This window comes from Typopeltis vanoorti, chromosome 11, assembly GCF_054136105.1.
Source record: "Typopeltis vanoorti isolate ZY-2024b chromosome 11, IOZ_Tvanoo_1.0, whole genome shotgun sequence".
In the NCBI taxonomy this organism is placed as follows: Eukaryota; Metazoa; Arthropoda; class Arachnida; order Uropygi; family Thelyphonidae; genus Typopeltis; species Typopeltis vanoorti.
Window position 1 is genome coordinate 91,539,591 of NC_143559.1, and position 23,284 is coordinate 91,562,874.

Consider the following 23,284-nt stretch of genomic DNA (forward strand, 5'->3'; position numbering starts at 1 on the left):
ATGGAGGCCCTAAACATCATGTTCACACAACTGTTCAACATTCTCACAGTATCTATCATACCTTGCCTTGAACTCGCTCACCATCATGGCACCCACAACAGACTCTGGCAGCTTATTCCACTCATTTACCACTCTAAAAGTAAAGAACCCAGCTCTAACACCCCTGCTAACCACGCTCTTGCCCAGCTTCCATGGGTGTCCCCTAGTTCTCCCACCACCAGTCCTGATCTCAAAAATATCCTCTGAATTAATCCTATAGAAACCTTTTAGCAATTTGAATGTCTCAATCATATCTCCCCTTTTCCGCCTATCAACTAGTTTCTGCAACCCACAAATCTTCAACCTGTTCTCATATGGTTCATTCCATAGACCTGCTATCATCTTAGTCACTCGCCTCTGGATCCTCTCCACCTCCTCCCCATCAAGAAGGAACCGAGGTGACCAAATCTCGGCACAGTAGTCGAGATGAGGTCTTATCAGGGCTTGGTACAGAGGTACAATAACTTGCTTGTCTCTGCTCGTCAAGGTATTTTTCAACAACCAAGTGAGTTGATGAGCTGATTTAGCTACTTTTGCAATGTGCCCCCTAAACTTCATCTCCCTATCCACCAACACTCCCAAGTCCCTGGCCTCATCAATCTCTTGGAGTACAGTTCCACCAATGTGGTATACTGCTGCTAATCTTTTCACTCCGAAATGCATAACCTTACATTTTGTCACATTAAATTGACATCCATTCTCCTTAGTCCAGAACTCCAATCGATCTAAGTCATCTTGCAAGACTTTGACATCTTCTGCATTCACTATCGCCCTACCCAACTTTGCATCATCAGCGAACAAATGAACTGTCCCACTTAGACCCTTCCCTATATCGTCAATGAACAGATTAAACAACAGTGGTCCAAGAACAGAACCCTGTGGCAAACCACTAGTCACAGGCCGTCTTTTGGACTCTACTCCTGAATAAACTACTCTTTGATATCTCTCCATCAACCACCCAGCTATCCATCTCACCAACCCTATATCCATTCCCATATGTTGTAGTTTACGGATTAGAATTCCATGTGGTATCCTGTCAAACGCCTTTGCCAGGTCCAGCAGTATCACTTTAAACCCATTTCCCTTATCCAGTTCAGCCGTCACCTTGTTATAAAACTTGAGCAAGTTACTGAGGCATGATCTACCATTCACAAAGCCATGCTGTCCTCTGTACAGTATCTCATTTTCATCAATCCATTCCTGTATTTTTCCCTTGACTACTTTCTCCAAGACCTTGACAACGGCTCCTGATATGCTGATCAGTCGGTAATTTGCAACCATAGTCTTGGATACTCCTTTATGCAGTGAAACTATTTTCCCCTCTTTCCACGCCTTCGGGACTAAGCCAGACCCGAGACTCAGATTAAACAACATGGACAACGGCACTGATAATTCCTTAGCTGCTTCACGCAAGACCCGTGCCGGTATACCATCCAATCCCACAGATGTATTCACATTAAGGTTCTGTAATAGACTATTCACCTCCACTTCATTCATCACAATTCCCGTATAAACTAATGGTTCATTCATTTTTTCAACGTCACCACTTGGATGATATACTTTTGCAAAGTGCGCGCTCCGTAACTCCACTATATCGACTGGTTCAGTGAACTCTTTACCATCGTCATTCCTTAAAATCATTTTGCCATGTACAGTTTTTTCCTTGCTTGCAGCATATTGAAAGAACTGTTTGGGATTCTCTTTTGCTTGCATAGCTAGTTTCCTTTCATAATCGGCTTTTGCTGTTTTTACCACACTCGTTACCCTTCTGGCCTGCACTTTTTACCGTTCGTGTGCCTGCAGGTCACCCCCCCCTTTCTTTAAATTCCCCCCATAGTTGTTTCTTTTTTTGCAGCTCAAGCTTAATGGTGTTATTCATCCATTTAACCCCTACTTGTTTCACTATTCGGACCTTAGGTATACAATCAGCCATAACCTCCTGTAAATGCTCTTTGACCACTTCCCATGCTCTATCGACGTTCAGCCCTTGCAGTTGTACATGTCATGGCACTGATCCAAGCAATCTCCTAAGCTTGTCATACTTGCCAGCATGGTAATTCCACATATACCCTGTCTTAATCACAAATTGCACACCTTTAGCCACCTCCCAGGTCAAGACCTTATGATCACTCTCACCAATAGGTGGCAACATGGTCATATTCATTACAGTCAAATTTTGAGATGCAATTACCAGGTCAAGCACTCTCACACCCCTAGTATTTTCAATTACATGCTGTTTCAGATAGTTATCCCTTAATAATTGAATAAAATCCATTTCCTTCCTCACATGTGTCCTCTCCTCCTTCCAATCAATGTTACCATAGTTGAAATCCCCCATAATAATTACCCTCCTTCCACTCATTTCATCAATTTGTTTATGCATACCATCTCCACCATCTATCCCATCACCTGGTCTATAGCAGCACCCAACTGGATATTTTATTCTGCCAGTGTCAATCTCACACCAAATAGCCTCAAATGAGCTCCTTTCACTATCCTGCAATACTTCAATTCTCCTTGGCTGCAGTTCATCAGCTATCATCAATAACACCCCTCCCCCAATTTTATTCTCTCTGTCCCTCCTAAACATACTATAACCTACACATTCTATCCCACTAACTATATCATCTTCCGTCATGATCTCTTTTAATCTCCTGATCTCTTTCGGATGATCTCTTTTAATCTCCTGATCTCCCACTATTTTATGAAAAACTTCAACATTGATCCTATAACTACCCCTTACCAACTTGTATGTCTCTATCATATCACCCCTCTTCCTCCTATCCACTAGATTCTGTAAATTGCATCTTCTCAACTTTTCCTCATATTCAACATTCCAGAGATCAGAAACTACCTTAGTCAGTTGCCTCTGTACCCTTTTCAACATCTTTTGTCCTTTTGTAAACCAGGTGACAAATCTGTACACAATACTCCATTTAGCCTAATCAGAGCCTTATACAATGGAACAAGAATCTCCTTACTTCCACAAGTCAATGTCCTCCACATCATTCCCAGAATTCATTATATTGTCTTCATAATTTTGGTAACTTGTCCTCTAAATTTCAGATTCTCATCCACTATCACCACAAGATCTCTTATTTCCTCTAGCTCCAACAATATATCACCACCAAGCATAAATTCTACATCCCATCTTTCCCAAATTTTAAAACCTTACATTTTGCAATATTGAACTGACATCCCCACACCTGTACCATTCGCTAAATCTATTCCAGTCTTTTTGGAAGGCCATCTGCTCTATTCCTCACAGTTCATCCCAACTTTGCATTATCTGCAGACAACTGAATCTCCCCATCCAAATTTTTCCCAATATCATTAACATACAGGCTAAGCAATAATGGCCCTAAAATAGAAACTGAGGCACACCACTAGTGATGTTCCTCTTCTGGAATATTGCTTCCCATACACAACTTGCTCATACCTAACAGATAGCCAATCTCCAATCCAATCCACTAGTCTAATATCCAACCCCATCCACTGTAGTTTGACTATCAACTTATGTAGTAATCCATCAAAAGCTTTTGCAGTAGGATTCTTTTGGGCCTCATTAGCTAACTGCTTATCATATTTCACTTTTGCTACCCTTACTAACCAAGTTACTCTCCTTGCTTGGTCTTTGTGATCCTCATAAAATTGGTTATTGCCACTTCTCTTATACTGCCTCCATAATGCCTTTTTTCTCTGTATCGCATGCTTAATCTCTTCATTCATCCATTTCACATCTACCTTATTTAACCTTCTGACCTTTGGAATACATTTAGACATTGCTTCTACCAGATAGTACTTGAATATCCCCCCAAGCTGCATTGACTGCTTTTCCAGCTAAATTCCTCATTCCATGCTACATCTGCAATCTGTCCCCTGAGCTCCTCATAATCACCAGCCTTGTAGTTCCACATATACTCTTTTGTCACAGAAGCCCTCACACTACTGGAAACCACCAAGGTAATCACTTCATGATCACTCTCACCAATTCATGCATGATTGGACACCTCATTTATAATTACATCCTCTGATGAGATGATCAAATCCAAGACCGTCAATCTCTATGTGCCCTGTGTTACATACTGTCTGAGATAGTTGTTCCTGAAAAACTCACTCATTTTGTTTACTTCCAGTTGCTATCTCATCATCCCAGTCTATATTGCCATAATTAAAATCACCCACAATGATTACCCTTTTGTTATTTGCTTGGCTAATTTGATTATACATTTCATAGTCACTATCATTGACATTGCCAGGTGAATAACAACATCCAACTAAGTATTTCATTCTATTCGTCTCTATCTCACACCATACTGCCTCAAAACCCACTGGCACTATTTCCTTCTTGCATCTCTACTTTGTATGGACATAACTCTTTTCTCTATGATCAATAGTACTCCCTACTCCCTTTTCACTCTTTCTATCCTCATGAAATATATCATACCCTTCCATCTCTATTGCTGTCAGAATGTCATCCTCATCCAACCATGTCTCACTTATTCCACCAATTCTTGGGTGAACAGACTCAATTAATGTAACTATTTTATTTGCCTTATTTCTTACACTTCTACCATTTGTATAAAACATAACAACTCATTGCTGGATCTACTGCAAGTTTCACTGATACCACTTATTAGATGCAACTTCTTCAAACTTTACTCGAGCCATTTCTTTTATTCCTTATTCATCTTAGAACTTTCTTCAAATCCAACTATTTTCCTTTGATTCCAGGTCATCACATTCACATCCTTTTGCGGCATCATCCTTTCTCACACTGTGTTCCCCTGTTCACCCTAAGCTTCCCAATTCCCTGCTTCTCTCGCACACTTGTTCTCTCCATCTCTATACTCATGCTACTCATTTCTCCATTCATAACCACCACTTCAATCTCTCCTTTTTAATTCTCCCACTCTTTCACATCACTTCTTACTTGATCAGATTTATTCTCTGCACTCTTTTCTCTACCTTCCAGCAGTCTCTCCAAATGACTTGCACCAAAACCATTCAATAGCAGTCTATCACTCTTATACAGCTCAATTCATCCTTCAAACTCATTCCACACATTAATAAACCACACTCCTTTCTCCTCATATATTTCTGCTAACATATCATTCACTATCTTTGCTTGCCACCTCATTTCATCACTGTCATACATGGGCAAAACACCAACTACCTTTCCTATCACACTATCTTTTATCCTTCTCAACCTCATGATATCCAATCTTACGTGTTCTTTGTCAAGTCATTTGTCCTTATTGCCACTACTAACTCTGTTACTTGCTTACTCCTCATATCCAATGCTTCATTCACTCTATTCTAATAATAATAGTTTAATCCTTTATCCAAGTGTGAGCAAACAAAGTTTGCTCCTGAAAGTATCTTCAGGACTGGGGTAAGGTAGTACAACACTGGGAAACTCGTTGCAAAGGTGGAGCAAGCTAACATCACTCCTATCTCAGTGTCTCCCATAATGCAAGACACATCTCCTTGCGGATATGTATAATGTTATGCATTAAGGGAAGGGCCACTACCCAGACTAGTTTCGACCTTCACACTTAGATAAAGGATTAAACTAAATTTATTATAGTCTAACCAAGTGAAAAATAAACTTTCAACATCTTTCTCTAAATCCAGAGTAATTTAATAAAAAGGTGGCACACCGTTTGGCAAGTCCTATAGGTAGAGATGACCTTGCTAATGCTTCTGCCTGGTATCTCCACTTCGGCCTGGCTCCCACTGAAGAGACCTCAATAAAGGTCGAATGCATAACATTATGCATATCTGCAAGGAGATGTGTTTGGCATTATGGGAGATACTGAGATAGGAGTGATGTTAGCTTGCTCCACCTTTGCAACGAGTTTCCCAGTGTTGTACTACCTTACCCCAGTCCTGAAGATACTTTCAGGAGCAAACTTTGTTTGCTCACACTTGGATAAAGGATTAAACTAAATTTATTATAGTCTAACCAAGTGAAAAATAAACTTTCAACATTCACTCTATTCATTTTACCTCCAGGAAAACAAACCTTGTGCATCTTCTCATTTACCATGCCTCTAATAATCAAATCCCCATATAATGCCACTTGCAGATCTTTCTTTACCTCTTTCATAATGATATCATTTGTTTTCATCATTTTGATTCTTCCATGCATAGCTCGAATTCTGTTATGGAATACAATTCTGTTATTTATGCTGTTTGCTCCTCTAATTTTCCTCAGAACTCATATGAGTTCTGAGGTATATATATATATATATGAGTTATGTATATGTAGTTTCAAGTTTTTGATCAATATCTAATTCAAGTCTTTGATAAATTAAAGTTGGTTTGAATGGTGTCTTGTATACTGCTACTTTTTTTGGTGTGTTGTTTAATTTTTCTCTTAGCCCATACAAGTACAGCTAACCTCGTATAACGCAAATGTTAGTTTCCACAAAAATGGCACACTATATAAATCGCGTTATGCGAGATTCAGATCACATAGAAAAAGTTGGGTTAGGTTCTGAAATCTTTTTTTTTTTTTTTTTAAAGATTATATAAACAATAACATATTCAACAAAAATATATTTTTATTTTATTCAGGTAAGTCACATAAGTTAAGAAAATATATAAACTATGAAACAAATACATAGTATAAAATTATAAAAAATTATAAATTGTATGTAAACTTCATTGCACATAATACATTAATTTTACGCAAAATAAAATAAAGTGCATATTTTAATCATCATCACTCTCTTCAAAACTAACATTTCATAGATGTTCTTTATTTACGAGTGGCCAGACGTCGTCATCACTTGAAATCTCTTGGACATCATTAGTATAATTTTCATTGCATACTTTGGCTGGTTTAGTAATCAAGAAGTCAGTAATAAGACCTTGTAATTTTTTATTAAGTTTGTAATATGGAGCTGAACAAATATTCAATTGCCTTGTGAATTTTCCAGAGTGCTCCATTGAAAGATCATTATCCATAAAATAATTTTCTTGCCAAGTCCAATCCGTCTGCTAATTTCTTTAAACTGAATTCTTTAATGGATTCATCACAATCGGAATCTTTGGCAGAACTTTCCCTGCCATTTGGTTCGACATCATCTATTAATTGTACCAGTTCCTCCTCATTTAAATCTGTTTCCCCATCAATTAATTCACTATTGAAGAGATTGGAGCACTTATGAAGAAGTTCGCGAAGGTTGAGTCTCATGTGCTGATTGAAACCGAATGTATCTTGAGTCTTGTTCAGTTGTTACCTTGGCAGTTTACAGTGGGTGGGTTTACCCCTGTTAACAAACGCGTATATCGCAAAAGCACTCTAAGTGGCCATTACTATAAAAATAATTTTTTTTACATAAAAAAAGCATTACATATTGTATGTAACTCACCAAAAAATTAAATGCTCAGCTTAAGATTAACACACTTATGATTTTTAACGCGCTTTCCTGGCAGAAAACGAAGACAATTTCAACAATAAATACTTTATATGGTAAACAACTGATGTACATGTGTGCTAAAGGGTATTTCCCTTAATATAAATTCGCTACTTATAACTACATGCACGATATGGGCAGACGCAAATTTAATGAAGATAAAATTTGATTTTTAAGTTGCACATTGAAAAATATATGAAAAGATAAAGGGTTACTACAATTTGTAGACAGAGTTATATCGAAACCGCATTGTATAAGTACCACATTCAATAAAGGTTACTACAATTTGTACACCACGTTATACGAGGGTCACCTGTATATTCAACTGGTTTCCCATGATATTATTAATGTGCAAATTAGATAGCAAGTGTTGAGCCTGTAGTACACTGCTAGGTACCTACTTACTTCTTGATTCTGTTTCACCATATATTACACTTTTTGATATCTTCCTGCAAGTTATCCTCTTATCCATCAGCTTCATATCCCTCCATATTTGTTCCAATTTACATAATAGATTTTTGTGCAGTAGCCTATGAAATCAGTCCTGCATTATCGTAGTTTGAAGTAGGCCCTTTCCTTTATCTAAAACTTTATTATAGAAAAATGAGTCAGTTACTTTAGTAATTGACTCATATATCCATCTGAAGTATGAAATATATCCATCTATCCATTCTTGATAATATTATGACCTTAATTAACTCTCCCAATAATACCTTAGCCATGCCTGATATAAAAACTAGTCAATAACTTGCTCTATGTCTTTTAAGCTTCTAAAGGACGAGAGTTCCTTTATATAAAGGAACTCTTATCCTCTTTCCACTCTTTTGGGACCCTTCCTATGCTAGGACTTAGTCTAGTCAGGGTCACTATCAGTTCTTGTGCACTTTAATGCATGTCAAAACTTATGAGTTAGTGAGAAGAGTTTATAAGATGCATGTAAGGTTTGGCACAAGGCAGTAGGTAGTGTGAGCTCAAGGAGTCATTTCCTGAAAGTTGTAAAAGGTGTGAGAAACAGAATTTTTGAGTGATGAGCAAGTAGAAAAGTAGCCAGAGCAGGTTACAAGTGCACTGATATTAAATAAGACAACATGAGATATATCATAATTAGTGATGGACCTTCTAGTGACTCTGAAGAGATATAAATTAATATTATTGTAGGAAGATTTTTTTTCCCCTTGATCCATGCATGCTTTTAAGTAATATGTATACAAATTATCATATTTCTAAGTGAAAAATCAGTAATATGTTGTTGTTCCATTAAGTTTACTAATAGTCAAAACATTTTAAGTCCTGGAACAGGAAGAACTGGTGTATTCATTGCCTTGGACATCTGCATGAAAGAATATGAAGAGAGTAGAAGTGTTGATATTTTAAGATGTGTAGCGAAATTGAGGATCGATCGGGGTGGAGCTGTACAAACCAAAGAACAATATATATTCATACATGAAGTAAGAGTATTTTAATTATTAATATAAATTTTTATTGAATTATATTTTTTCCATAATAACTATGTTACTTTATATTTTACCCAGTGTTCAAAAGTGCCTAATCAACTAGTGACATTTTTTAATTACACAAACTAATAATTTACATAAACAGTAATGAACCTGATCCTACTTTATTTATATGAAATATTTTTTTTAAATATTTTTTTTTTCCTTACATGAGCACGGCACACGCACGCACACACAGAAAAGTGCAGCAGAAATAAATTTCTTTTAGTAATATTATCTTTAGTCATTTTTCTCTGTTAGAATGGATCTAATTTTCATAAAATAAATTAAAGATGCCAAGAAATTATATTCTTGGTTTAATCCTTTATCCAAGTGTTTGCATCTGAAGTAACTTCAGGACTGGGCAACTCATATATAGAGGCTAATGAGTTCACATCACTTGCTTTGCATAGCATTATACATGTCTGTCAGGATGTGTGCTTTTCATTATAGGATGCTAAGGCAAGTGATGTGAAGTCATTAGCCTCTATATATGAGTTTCCCAGTCCTGAATTTACTTCAGTGGCAAACTTCATTTGATTACAATTGGATAAAGGATTAAATCAAGAATATAATTTCTTGACATCTTTAATTTTTAGTATAACCAAGTGGAAAAACTTCCAAGGATTTACTTTTCAGTTGCTGATCAATAATAATGATTAAAAACTAAAGACTTTTTGCAATATATAATGATGATGCAAAGCATATGTATGAATCAAAGAAAGGGATAACAGAGGTTAGATGTGAGAGTTTATTAATTTAGTGAATATTTGAATAAATTTATATGGATTAAGAGAGAAATTAGCCAAAATACCAAAGTAGCGTACAAGACAGTATTCAAACCAATTTTAACTTAAAGATTTGCAAGTTGAGTTAGAAATAAAAACAGTTGATCAAAGACTGAGATTATAAATATTGAGAGTTATGAGGAAACTTAGGGAACCAAGCAAGTGTCAGGATCATCTTAAAAATGAAGATATCAGAAAATGTCTCCATAAGCTAATCATTGCCCTAAGTTGAAAAGACCTGGGTTTGAATCCTAGCTAGGATGCAAAGAACCCTTTTTGGGCTTTTAACCAGTGAGTTAATAAGTCTCATATGGAGTTGGCAGATTTTTTCCTCCTAAAAACTCAGGTGTTTCATCCTGCAAGACAGAAAACCTATCCAGATAATATGCATAACTGACAAACATATCATATGATGCAGATAGGATTAATCACCCTATCAGAGCATTAATTGGGTTTCTATGAAGCTAAGTGACTTGGCCATAAACCTAACAAGCAAAGAGATGAATATGTTAGAAAGGAACTTGCATATTAGCATTTAACAAGAAAAAGCTAATACCAAAACTGGGTGGACTGATGAGATAGAAAAATGAAATGTAAGATTTTATAGTATTGAAGACCTTATTAATAAATCGGCCTCCATAGCGCAATTGGAAGAACAGAAGAACATTGCATCCTTCAACCGAAAAAGACCTGGGTTCGATTCTTGTCATGATAAGGAGAATCCTTACATGGGCTTTTTCAACTGAAGGTGAGTTAGCTGATCTCATAAGGAAGTAGCAAGGTTTTTTTCCCCAGGAAACTCGGGTTTCTCATTTTGCGTACAGACAAATCGGCCTTCGAACACACACAATTTACAGACAAAAAATACTGTTGTTACTGATGATGGCAGTAATGTCATAGTAAGAAAATTAAGTAGTAGTGGAGAGGGTGAGATGTATTTAGCAAATTAGTGCCCTCCCACGATGACTCCTTGGACTCCCTGGAGGCGTTGCATAATAATAATAATAAATAGCAATTTATTACCATTATTGAAAAAAATTAAGACAAAACTGTTGATAAAAAGCTAATAATTTAAATGTAATAATGCAGTATAATAATTGAGGATACATACCAGGAAATGGTGATTTTTAATTAAGAAAATTAGTAGCACTCTTCATGTTACTCTTGTATAGCAAGCACCTTATGACATCTAAAGAATGAAAGGAGGATAAAATTGTAGAAGAAAAATTTTGCACTGAAGAAATAAGGCTTCAAATTACAGGCTAATCTGTGTATCTTGTGGTGTTGTATTTAAGGTATTGGAGAATTTTGAAGGTTAAGATCCAGAATGAGAATAACAGCAGGATTTTTGTGGATCAGCATTGCATTGTTCATGGGAAATCATGTTTCAGTAGATGATTGCTTATCACAACAGGGTGACAGTTGTACTGGACAAAAGAGAGATATTAGATGCATATACATTAATATAGTTAGATTTTGCAAAGTCATTTAATAAATTGCCACAAGATTGATTAATATTTAAACTGGATGTATGGGAATTCCACTAAAACAAACCCCTGAGGTGCACCACAGTGGTTTGAAATTTCGGCATCAAGAATAGTATTGCCACGTGTGGTTGGCAGGATACATTGAAGGAGATAGAGTATATAAGGGATTTGGGGGTGATGTAAAAAAGGACCTGAAATTTGGGTTCTCTGCATTCTTAGACTTGTGAGATCACCACATTGTGTTGACAGTAATGAGAAGGATATTGATATGTAGAAGTAAAGATAAAAATAAAAAAATACTGTTTGCAGATTTGGGCACCTGGTCTTTCAGACAGTGAAGCAATTGTAGAAACAGTCCAATGAGGTGCCTATATAATAATTATTATTAGTAGTAATAATTATTATTATTACACCCTTCAAGAAGCCAGCAGACTAATAATGGGAGATTCATTCAACTAACAACATATTCATCCTACTGAATCTTAAAATCCTTAATATTCCCGGCACTGACAACATATTCTGGTAATGCATTCCACTCGCTGACAATTCTCCTTCTATCATATTACCTCTTTTCTTTCTATCCACTGAAGCTCTGCAATCCATCTTTCTTAAACCTCTCTCCATAGCTAGCATTCCAAAGTCCTAATATTGCCTTAGTCACTCACTTCTGGATCCTCTTCAATTTCTCTACATCATACTGAAAACCAGGTGACCAGATCTGACCACAATAGTCCAAATGTGGTCTGACCACTTCCATATCCCTACATATTAGAGTACCTCTTATCATTGCAGCACTACGATGTGCAGGCTTTGCAACACTAGCAATATGCTATCTTAACTTCAGTCTACAGTCAACCATCACTCTCAAATCTTATCCACTTCCTGCAGAACAGCACTGCTGATATAGTACACAGCCTTATGTTTCTGCACTCCAAAATGCAATGCCTTGCACTTATTAATGTTAAAACTACAACCCCAAATTGGATTATCAGCAAACAATTGATATTATTTATTAATTTATTTATATTTGCTTGTAATATTTAATTTTATCATCAACAATCCTATACAATTCTCTTATTTTGTATAAAAAATAATAAAAATAAAAATCCATCTTGTAGCACTTAGGAGGGCGAAGGATGCTAGCAGCACTGTGTTTACCACAGTGTCATATTGCTACATGCACAAGCATATGCACGTCAGTGAGATGAAAGCTATTAGCATAATGCGGCACTGTCCGTCGTGCAGTTTCACTGTTATTTATATGCAGTTTGCGCAGTAGTAGAGTGTTCGTAGTGTGTTTATCGTGTTTACTCCATCTCTTTAAATATTTGGACATTACAATTAAAGACATAACATTTGTTATAGTTTTTATTTTAGAACATTATTGGGGTTATGATAATGGATTTTATTTTTAAGTAAGTTTGAATTATACTAAGCTGTATAATTTTATTATTATTATCCGGGCCTCCATTGAGTCAAAAGACTCATCGTGGGAGGTCGTTTTTAGGAGATACAAAGTTTATCATACCACTCCTTGAACCCATTGACCATTCCCACTCCAACCACTCTCTCAGGCAATGCATTCCAAGGTTTAACCACCCTCCACTCAAAGAAACCACTCCTCGCCCTCTTGCGCACAGCCTCCTTTCGTAACTTCCAGGGATGGCCCCTTGTCATCGCTCCTTCCTGCCGTTCCACCAAGTGAAGGAACTCTCCAATGTCTACCCTGTAACTGCCTCTCAACAGTTTAAAAGTCTCAATCATATCACCTCTCCTTCTTCTATCCACCAAACTCCGCAGTCCACGTTCCCTCAGTCGATCCTCATAACTCATATTGTACAGTCCTGAAACCATCTTTGTTATCTGCCTCTGTACCCTTTTCACAGTCAATTTATCCCCTTCAAATCCTTGGGACCAAATCTGAGAACAACAGTCTAAGTGTGGTCTGATCAGGGCCTCATACAATGGAATGATAACTCTTTTATCTCTGCAGGTCAGCGTCCTTCTCAGTATTGCAGCAATCCTCTGAGTTACCCTCACCACCTTTGGTATATGCTCTTTACCATGCTCATCACCTTCCTAGCCTGCACTTTATACTCTTTATGGATCTGATTGTCAACTGCCTTGTACCTCCTCCATAGTATTTTCTTTTCCAACACAGCATGTTTGATTTCTATTTACTCACTTGACCCTTGGTATGCAGTTATACATTGCTTGTGTCAGATACTGCCTTATGAATTTCCATGCATTGTCAGCATCTTTTCTGCACAGCTCATCTGTCCAACATAGTGATGGGTAGATGGGCTATTCATAGATGAGATGGGTAAATTATCCTCCAGGATATTTGTCCCCTTTTGACATAAAGGTTGAAAATAGCAGTGCTCATACTACTGAGCTTTATGGAACTGCCCTTGGATGTTCCTTCTCCTTGAGTACAGAGCTTCCCATAGTCACCCACTTTATAATTCTACATATATGTCCCTTTTTGGCAGTAACCTTTCTTGTTTCATCACTTCCCAAACAAGTACCTTATGATCACTCTCACCAACCAGCAGCAGTGTCAACACCCCTTTAACAACTACATCTTGTGAATTTATAACCAAATCCAAAACATTAAAGCCTCTAGTTGCTGCAGTCACATGCTACTTAAGATATTTATCCCTCAGAAATTCAATTTATTCCCATACACTATCTTCTCTTTCCATTCTATATTCCTGTGATTAAAGTCTCCTATCAGATCGCCTTCTTTTTTCATGCCCATTCAATTTGCCTAAACATTTCATGAATCAGTATTCTCTACATTCCCTGGCCTATTACAGGCAGCCTATCAGATATACTAGCCTGTTAATTTCAACTTCAAAGCATGCAGATTCAAAATCTGCACATGTACTATCAACTTCCACACTTTGTGGACACAATTGCTCTGCAATTAACAGTTACCTCCCCCCCACACACACACCTCTCTTTTCACCTTCCTATCCTTCCATAAAGTATACCCTTCCATTTCTACTCCAAACATCACATCAACCAAGTTTCATTTATACCAGTTATCGTTAGCCATACTCAATCAATGCAACAAATTCAGCTCTCTTATTTCGAATATTCCTTACATTTGTATACATACATAACAATCCCTGTGTCTTTGAGATCATTCTATCAGTACCAACATTCTCTACTCTAGCCACTAGACCACACCTCTTCCTTCAGTTTGACCACTCCCATTTCCCTGATTCTGTCTCTGATTGCCATTCGTGCCTGTTTCATGCACACCTTTTATTATTATTATTATTCAGGCCTCCATGGAGTCAAAAGACTCATCGTGGGAGGTCCTTCCTAAGAAACACAAAGTTTATCATACCACTCTTTAAACTCGTTGACCGTTCTCGCCCTCACCACTCCATCAGGCAATGTATTCCACGGCTAAACAACCCTCCATGCAAAGAAACCACTCCTCGCCCTCTTACTCACAGTTTCCTTTCATAACTTCCAGGGATGGCCTCTTGTCATCACTCCTTCCCGCTGTTCAACCAAGCGAAAGAACTCCCCAGCATCAACCCTGTAACCACCTCTCAACAGTTTAAAAGTCTCAATCATATCACCTCTCCTTCTTCTATCCACCAAACTCTGCAGTCCACATTCCCTCAGCCGATCCTCATAACTATCCTTGTACAGTCCTGAAACCATCTTTGTCATCCGTCTTTGAATCCTTTCTACAGTTAATTTATCCCCTTCAAATCCTGGGGACCAAATCTGAGAACAATAGTCCAAGTGTGGTCTGATCAGAAACTTATACAACAGAATGATAACCCTCTTATCTCTGCAAGTCAGTGTCCTTCTCATAATTGCAACAATCCTCTGTGTTACCTTCACCATCTTTGCAATATGTCCACTAAACTTCAGGTTTCTATCAATCATCAATCCCAGATCTCTTGTTTCCCCTACTTGACCTCAAGACCTTACATTTTGCTGCATTAAACCGACGCCGCCCCCCCCCAATTCATTTGCACATCTATCTAGCTTATTCAAATTCTCTTGCAGGGCTGCCGCATCTGCACTATTACTAATTTTTTTTATTATTATTATTACGGGCAACTCCAAGGAGTCATCAGACTCATCGAGGGAGGCCCTAACATCATGTCAAGAACAACTATTCAACATTCACACAGTATCTATCATACCTCGCCTTGAACTCATGTATGGTCATAGCACCCACAACAGACTCTGGCAGCTTATTCCACTCATTCACCACTCTCCAAGTAAAAAACCTAGCTCTAACACCCCTGCTAACCACATTCTTTCCCAGCTTCCATGTATGGCCCCTAGTCCTCCCACCACTAGTCCTATTCTCCAAAATATCTTCTGGATTAATCTTATAGTAACCCTTCAGTAATTTGAATGTCTCAATCATATCACCCCTTTTCCGCCTATCGACCAATTTTTGCAACCCACAAATCTTCAACCTGTTCTCATAAGGTTCATTCCACAGACCTGCTATCATCTTGGTCATTCATCTCTGGATCATCTCCACCTCCTCCCCATCAAGAAGAAACCCTGGAACCCATATCTGGGCACAGTAGTCTAGATGGGGTCTTATCAAGGCTCGATACAGAGGTACAATAACTTGTTTGTCTCTGCTTGTTAAAGTATTTTTCAGAAGCCAAGTGATTTGATGAGTTAATTTAGTCACTTTTGCAACGTGCTCCCTAAACTTCAATTCCCTATCCACTAACACCCCCCAAATCCCTGGTCTCATCAATCTACTGGAGTACAGTTCCACCAATGTGATATACTGCTGCCTAATCTTTTCACCCCAGGAAGGATCACTAATAATCCTTCCCAGCTTCGCATCATCTACAAACAACTGAATATCCCCTTGCAATCCACTGACAATGTCATTTATATAATGGTTAAACAATATAGGTCCCAGTACTGAGCCCTGTGGGACCCCACTTGTAACCTTCTGCTTCCTTGAAACTGCCCCACCATACACAACTCTCCGATACCTATCAGATAGCCAATCCTGGATCCAGTTGACCAATCTGACATCCAGATCCATGTGCTGCAACTTAAATATCAGCTTATCATGTGGCACCCTGTCAAATGCCTTTGCTAAGTTTAAGAAAATGGCAGTATATGCCTTTCCCTCATCTAATGCTCTTGTAACTTTATCATAAAAGGCTAGCATATTGCTAAAACAAGAGCGCCCCCTTCACAAATCCATGTTGACTCTCACAGATAACATTACCCTCATCTGCCCAATGCTGTATACGGTCCTTTACTACTTTCTCCAAGATCTTACTAACTACTGATGACACACAAACTGTCTATAATTAGACACTTCTAGTCTGCTACTGCCCTTATGTAATGGCACTATCTTACCTTCCTTCCATTCAATGGGCACCTTTCCAGCAGCCAGACTTTCATTGAAAACCCAGGTCAAAGGCAATGTCAGTTCCCTAGCACATTCTCTCAAAACTTGTGGTGAAATACCATCCAGTCCCACAGCTTTACTGATATCCAGAGTACTCAGTATTTGAAACACACTCTCCTCCTGCACCTCTAAACCTTGAACATGCCCTATCCCTCTAGCATTAAAACTGACTCCTCCAGGATGAAATACTCCAATAAAGTGTTCATTGAACAATTCCACTATATCTGCTGCATCAGTCACTCTATTCCCATTTTTAACCCACAATATCATTCTTCCACAGTCATTTCTCCTCTTACTGGCCATATCTAAAAAATTCCCTAGGATTTTCTTTGGATCTTAGGGCTAATCTCCTCTCATATTCCAGTTTCGTCTTCCTTACCATAATAGTCACTCTTCTGGCCTGTGTCTTATACTCTTCATGCATCTTCTCTTCTCCTGTCTCCTTATATCTCTTCCACAACCTCTTTTTCGCATGCAATTCCTGTTTAATATTGTTTGTCATCCGCTTTACTCCAAATTGTGCCCTCTTGTTCACTTGTAGCATAGGAGAGACCTTCAAATTAAGCGCTGTTAAGAGGGATGAACAAGAAAGGAGGAGGAGCCATCCCTTGAAGAAGTATAAATATGTGGTGAAGAAGGGTATGGAAAGAATTAATTTTTATGTGGGGAGTTGATGGTGAGTGGAATGCATTGTTGGAGTGCATTGTGAATGCATGGAGTGTAAATAACTTCAAAGTTCATTATGATATGTTGCTGGTTGAGTGGGCCTTCCATGATGAGTCTATTGACTGCATAGAGGTTACTGAAATAATAAAATAATCGATAAAACTTTCATCCTGAAAAGGAGACTTTATTTCATCTTTCTTGATTCTGTGCGCACGCCCACACACACACAGAATGTATTAAGGAGATTCTGTTGATTTCAGGAGTTTTTTATATTTTTTTCATTATTATTTTAATATATTAAAGAGGTTCTATCATTAAGTTGAAGAGTTTTATTAACCTATGATGTGCAAATGAGAATTTTTTTAAAAAGCGTTTTCCTATATTAATTATAAATTAATTCAAGAATTAATGAATTTTAATTGTTGCTTTTTTCTTTAGACAATGCATGAATATGCAGCTAGACTTGTTAGTCATTCTCACCGGCCATCTTTAAAGTCCATCGCATAAGACAAGAAATTGCACGTGAAGCTTGTTAATAAATAAAAATAATTAATGTAAACTGTTAAAAATATTTTTTGTCACATTCATCTACCTCAAATACTCAGTGAGCATTTTGCACTGTACAGTTTTCAGACAGTTGTTAAATATCCCAATGATCAGCTCCAAATTTATGAGCACAGAAATTTTCAGAAATCTAGGAAAAAAAAATTAAATATTTTATCATGGTTATTTTATTATAGGAAATTTTAATGAAATTTATTTTTTGCTATAAATACTATGTATATAGTTTATATTAAGAACTTTGTGCTGTATAATGAAATCCTTTTAGGCCTTTAAATTTCCTTGTTAAAGTACTTGTGAAAAATTTTTATTTCTTCACAAAGTTGTTTATAATATAACTAATATATATATTTTTATCTGGCTTCAGATGGTATGGTAAGGCAGTAAACACTGTCATGTGATAACCAAAGTTTTAATGCAGTTATTTGCTGAGCATTTATAATGAGATTAATAGATTCGAAGTACGTGTGAAAATTTTCTAGATTGTTCTGCATGATCATTGATGCTCTAAACAATTGTAGATTCACTTAGTGTAACTAATTGAATCTGCAATATCACAGTAATTGTAGATTTGGGTATATTCATACAGAGCTTTTAAAAGGTGTTGTAAACACCTTCATAAGACTTTCAATCATGTGGAAGAGATAATGTAAACTCTTGGACACCTGTCTATTGCACATTTCATAGTTTTGTATCTTTTGGTACTTACTCTAACATGACAGTTTTGACTATTGCTCTGTAATATAATTACAAGTATTTATAAATTATTTCAGTCAACTTTAATTTATCCTCTCGAACTATATCCTGCTGAATATATGTATATTTCCACAATATCATTGTAATTAAGAGAGCTATGATGCAGATATCACTCCTAGTATGTACAGTACATAGACTTTCAGATGCCCTGTCCTCTGAATGTTTATTTATAAAGGTGCCATTGCTAAAGTAACAAAAACTATACTATAACTGAAGTACAGAATCTAATTTCAGTGTATGTAATGTCTGTGTGTGTATATATATAAATAAAATAAAATTTGTGTAATAAAAACAGTGGTTTTATTCTGTTTATTTTCATAAATGGAAAAAAATATCTGTGCATACACTTTGCAATAGTCACATTTATTTAGTGATAATGATTTTTGTATTTACTGATGAGAAGGATTTATTTATTGTTTTTTTTTAGACTTAATGCTTGTCATAAGCAGTGTTGTGGTATCATCTGAGAAAACAAGCATGAATTCTCTAATCTTAGAATGAAGTATCTTGCTTCATCCAGATAGTTTCCAAATATTGATCTTGTGCCTCTGTAGTGTACTTGGTTAGTTTGCTCTTCTTTATATCCATCCCACAAATGAAAGAGTGTAAAAATTTATAGTACATCTGCATCATGTGTGAGCAAAGATTAAAGAGAAAAAAAAGGCATTTGCTGATGTTTCTTGAATAGCTGAAGGTTGTAGTATTTTGGGAAAAATAGAATGAGAGAAATTGTTCTAAAGAACAGTGGAAGATGGAAGACAAGAATGAGAAATTGGAGTAGGTTTTAAGCTGGGAAGCAAATAGCTGTTGATCAGCAGCTGTTTGTGTTCTTACAATCTTAGAAGAAAGTGGAGAAATTATGGTGGCCAGTTCAGCAGAACACTGTCCACAAAAATGTGAAGACTCAAGGCTGAAACAAAACATCTTTGAAAGAGTGATTGTAGTGAATCTATGAGACAAGATCATTCAAATTATCAAAAATAAGGGAAGTGAAGTCAGATCTTAGGACTACTACATTTTGGTAACATTGAAGTTCACAAGATTATTGATTATCCTTATTCCCATTTAAGAATTGCTAGAAGACCAGAGTTTAAGACACTGATGGTGGAAATGTTAAACCTTTGAATGATTGTGCACAACAAGGCCAGTCACATGAAAGCAACAAATGGAATGTACTTCTTCTTCTTCTTTCACTATGCCTTATATCCCATGTTAAACGGGGTCGGCGCACCGATCTTTAACCTTCCTCTTCCAAGTTCTCCGGTCCAGGGCGTCCTTCGGACTCCATCCTTTCTCCCTAAGATCCTCTGTCACCTTATCCCTCCACCTGAGCTTGGGCCTGCCTCTTTTCCTCCTTCTCTCCAACTCCATATACTCCACTCGTTTACCAACATACTCCTCACCCTTCCTCTCTACATGTCCGAACCACCTCAGCCTACTTTCTTGTATCTTCTTGCCAATTGGTCCCACCTTAACCGTCCCTCTGATGTAGTCATTCCTTATCCTGTCCTTCTTTGTCACACCACTCATCCATCTCAACATCCGCATCTCCACTACCTCTATCTTCCTCTCCTGTGCCTTTGTTATAGGCCACGTCTCTGCACCATGAAGCATCGCCGGCCTCACCACCATCTTATACAGCTTTCCTTTTCTCTTACAACTCATTCTCTTGTCGCACAGGACACTGCTCATCTTCCTCCAGTTCATCCGGCCGCATGTTATTCGGTGCTGTATTTCCTCATCCAGGTCACCATTCCTCTCGACGACCGACCCAAGGTACTTGAATTTCTTCCCTGAAATTAGCCTTTCACCCTGAAGTCGTATGATCATATCCTCGTGACTCCCCGTTGACATATATTCAGTCTTCTCCCAGTTAATTTTCATGCCTCTCTCCTCCAATAAGTTTCTCCACTCTTCCAGGGTATTTTCAAGCTTCTCTCGGGATGATTCGCATAGAACAATGTGTCGGCAAACAGCATACTCCATGGTGCCTCCTTCTTGACATCCTCCACTAGTACATCCATGACCAGGTCAAAGAGGTAGGGGCTCAGAACTGACTCTTGGTGTAGCCCTACGACAATGGGGAACCCTTCTGTCATGCCGACACTAGACCTGACCTGAGTTTGTTTCCTCATACATCTCCTTCACCAACCTCGCGTACTTCTCCGACACCCCCTTCTTCCTCATACACCTCCATACCTCCTGCCTGGCCACTCTGTCGTATGCATTTTCCAGGTCTATTGTCAGCAAAACTATGAATGGGATTTGGGATCAGTGAGAAGAGGTATGTATGTACAGGAGGAAGAGAATGATTGGAAAAACTTGTATTAAATTCCATTTAAAGATATGAGAAATGTTTATAGAGGCTTTTCAACTGAAACTTAGTTTTTAGCTATTCTCATACATAAATTGATAAATTGGCAGTGTTTCTTCCTGGAAACCTGGTTTATTTCTCTTGTGAAAAAAAACAAAAAAAAAACATCCAAGTAATACCTTACACTAACAGACAGACTATAGTGATAGTTCATCACCTACCATAGCATAAATTAAGTTTGCAAAAAGTCAAATTACTTGGACATGACGAGCCATTATGTCTATTAAAGGAGAATAGGATAGAAAGTTTTTAGAGTGCTGTGCAACACTCAAAAAAACTGCTTGCTATCTATTACTTATTTTCTTAGGCATCTCCATGAAATCACTCATGAGTTACACAAACCTGTCATACTTCTCTTTGAACTCTGTTGCTAAAAAAACACTCAAAAGCAGCACTCAAAATTCTAGTCCTCATGCTTGCTAACTACACTCTCTATTTTCAGGAGCGAGACCTGTTTTCTCCCTTCCTCTCACGTACAGAAAAAAGTTCTTCTGTGTCATCCTATACAGTAGCGCACTCCTGATTTAATCTTGGGGGGTGGGGGCTAGTTAAGTAGACGAATTGAGAATACACACTATGCATCGCATACGACCTATGACTGAGCATCTGCAATGATCGCTAATTCATGAGTGGTATAGAAATAGAAGACACGACACAAAAATTTAAAAAAAAAGAATTTTAATTAGGAAAAGATTTTTGGAAAATTTCTAGTGTTTTTTCCTTTTTGGGGGGGGGGAGGTGACAGGGCCCCTAGGTCCCCCCTCTGGGTGCACCACTGATCCTATAAAACTCTTCATCTACCTATGAGGTGGGGGGGGGTGAAAATCTCTAATAAAGATCTAGAACAAAAAATGATATTAAAGCAACTGATATAACCACAAGAAAGAACATATCTTAAAACCCTTTAATCCTTTGTTTCTTCAAATTGTAATAATTTGTTCTTTTTCTTTTAGGATATATAAGAAATGTCAGAGGTTTGAAGAAATTTGAAAACATGGGATATGTGCTGCCATCAAGTTTTTGTGCTGCAAGAGACGTTCGTAACTGAGATTCGCCAAACTTTGTGCAAGACTTTAGGGGACTGTGCCCCAGCATATCCAACAGTCACTAGATAGGTGGCCAAGTTTAAAACTGGGCATCCTGAGACAACAGATGCACCTAGGTCAGGAAGACCTTCCACAGCGATCACACCTGAAAACATCGATGCAGTGCATGCCGTTATCCTTGATGATAAATGAATACCAGCCAAAAATATTGCAAAGACTCTGGAGATATCCAGGGAATGAGTTGGGGTCATTATCCACCAACATCTGGACATGCAGAAGCTCTCAGTGAAGTGGGTTCCGAAATGTTTGAATGCTGACCAAAAGAGAGAATGTGTGCTGTCATCTTAAAAGATTTGGGGTCATTTTGAGAAATCAGGTACAAATTTTTTGGCTCATATTGTGACTGTTGATGAAACATGGCTTCATCACCATGATCCAGAGACCAAACAACAGTCAATGGGGTTGGAGACAAAGGTTCACAGCCAAAGAAATCTTGAATCCAAAAGTATCCCCCAGTGGGTCCTACAGGATTCTACACTTGGGCCATTGTTTAAATTGTGTATTGATATTGGGGATAGTCTACAGAATAATACCTGGTTATTTGCTGATGATGCAAAGTTGGAGGAAGGGACAAGAAGTGTAGCTAATTTGAACAGACTGATTCTGTGGTTAGTAAAGTTATGTATTTTAGACTGAGAACACTGCAGGCAGAGTATTATATTAATGAAATGAAAGATCTAATCTAATGGTAGAGGGGAGAATATGAAGAATTTAACCTGGTATAGAGGAGACAGTGATGAGAGGCAGAATAAGTTAGATTGGTTACACACTCAAAACAAGTTACTATGTTTTGTTTATAAATACCAGGAGTATGAGAATTAATATGAAGAATATATCCTACAGAGCTGATATGTCCAAAAATTATTCGCATATACATGGTGGTTCAAAATTCCATGTACGAACTTTGAGGGGAGGTAGAGAACATCAAAATCAACCATATTCACATAGGAAAGCATGACCAGAAATGCCACCGGAAGGTACTAACAGAGATACAGAAATAACACAAGGCAGTAAATAGTGCAAAAAACTTTATTAGGCGTAACTGAACAGTTCAATAGTAGTTGGATACATAATATGGTTTCACATCAGGTGCTCAAAGTTACGACCATTAGCAGTGATGCATGCCTGACACCAACAATGCATTGATTGCCATACA

The 23,284-nt window shown here is 37.6% G+C and overlaps 1 protein-coding gene across 4 annotated transcripts in view; it reads left to right on the forward strand.

Moving 5' to 3' along the window:
* Positions 1 to 18,929, forward strand: part of LOC150101846 (uncharacterized) — a 229,860-nt gene extending 210,931 nt beyond the window's left edge. For all 4 annotated transcript variants that reach the window (XM_090400253.1, XM_090400256.1, XM_090400254.1 and 1 more), the window contains exons 13-14: positions 8,755 to 8,914; positions 17,770 to 18,929. In XM_090400253.1, the coding sequence (XP_090256379.1) occupies positions 8,755 to 8,914; positions 17,770 to 17,838 (229 nt within the window). In that variant the 3' untranslated portion in view covers positions 17,839 to 18,929. The remainder of the gene's footprint in view (positions 1 to 8,754; positions 8,915 to 17,769) is intronic.
* Positions 18,930 to 23,284: the final 4,355 nt, after the last annotated feature.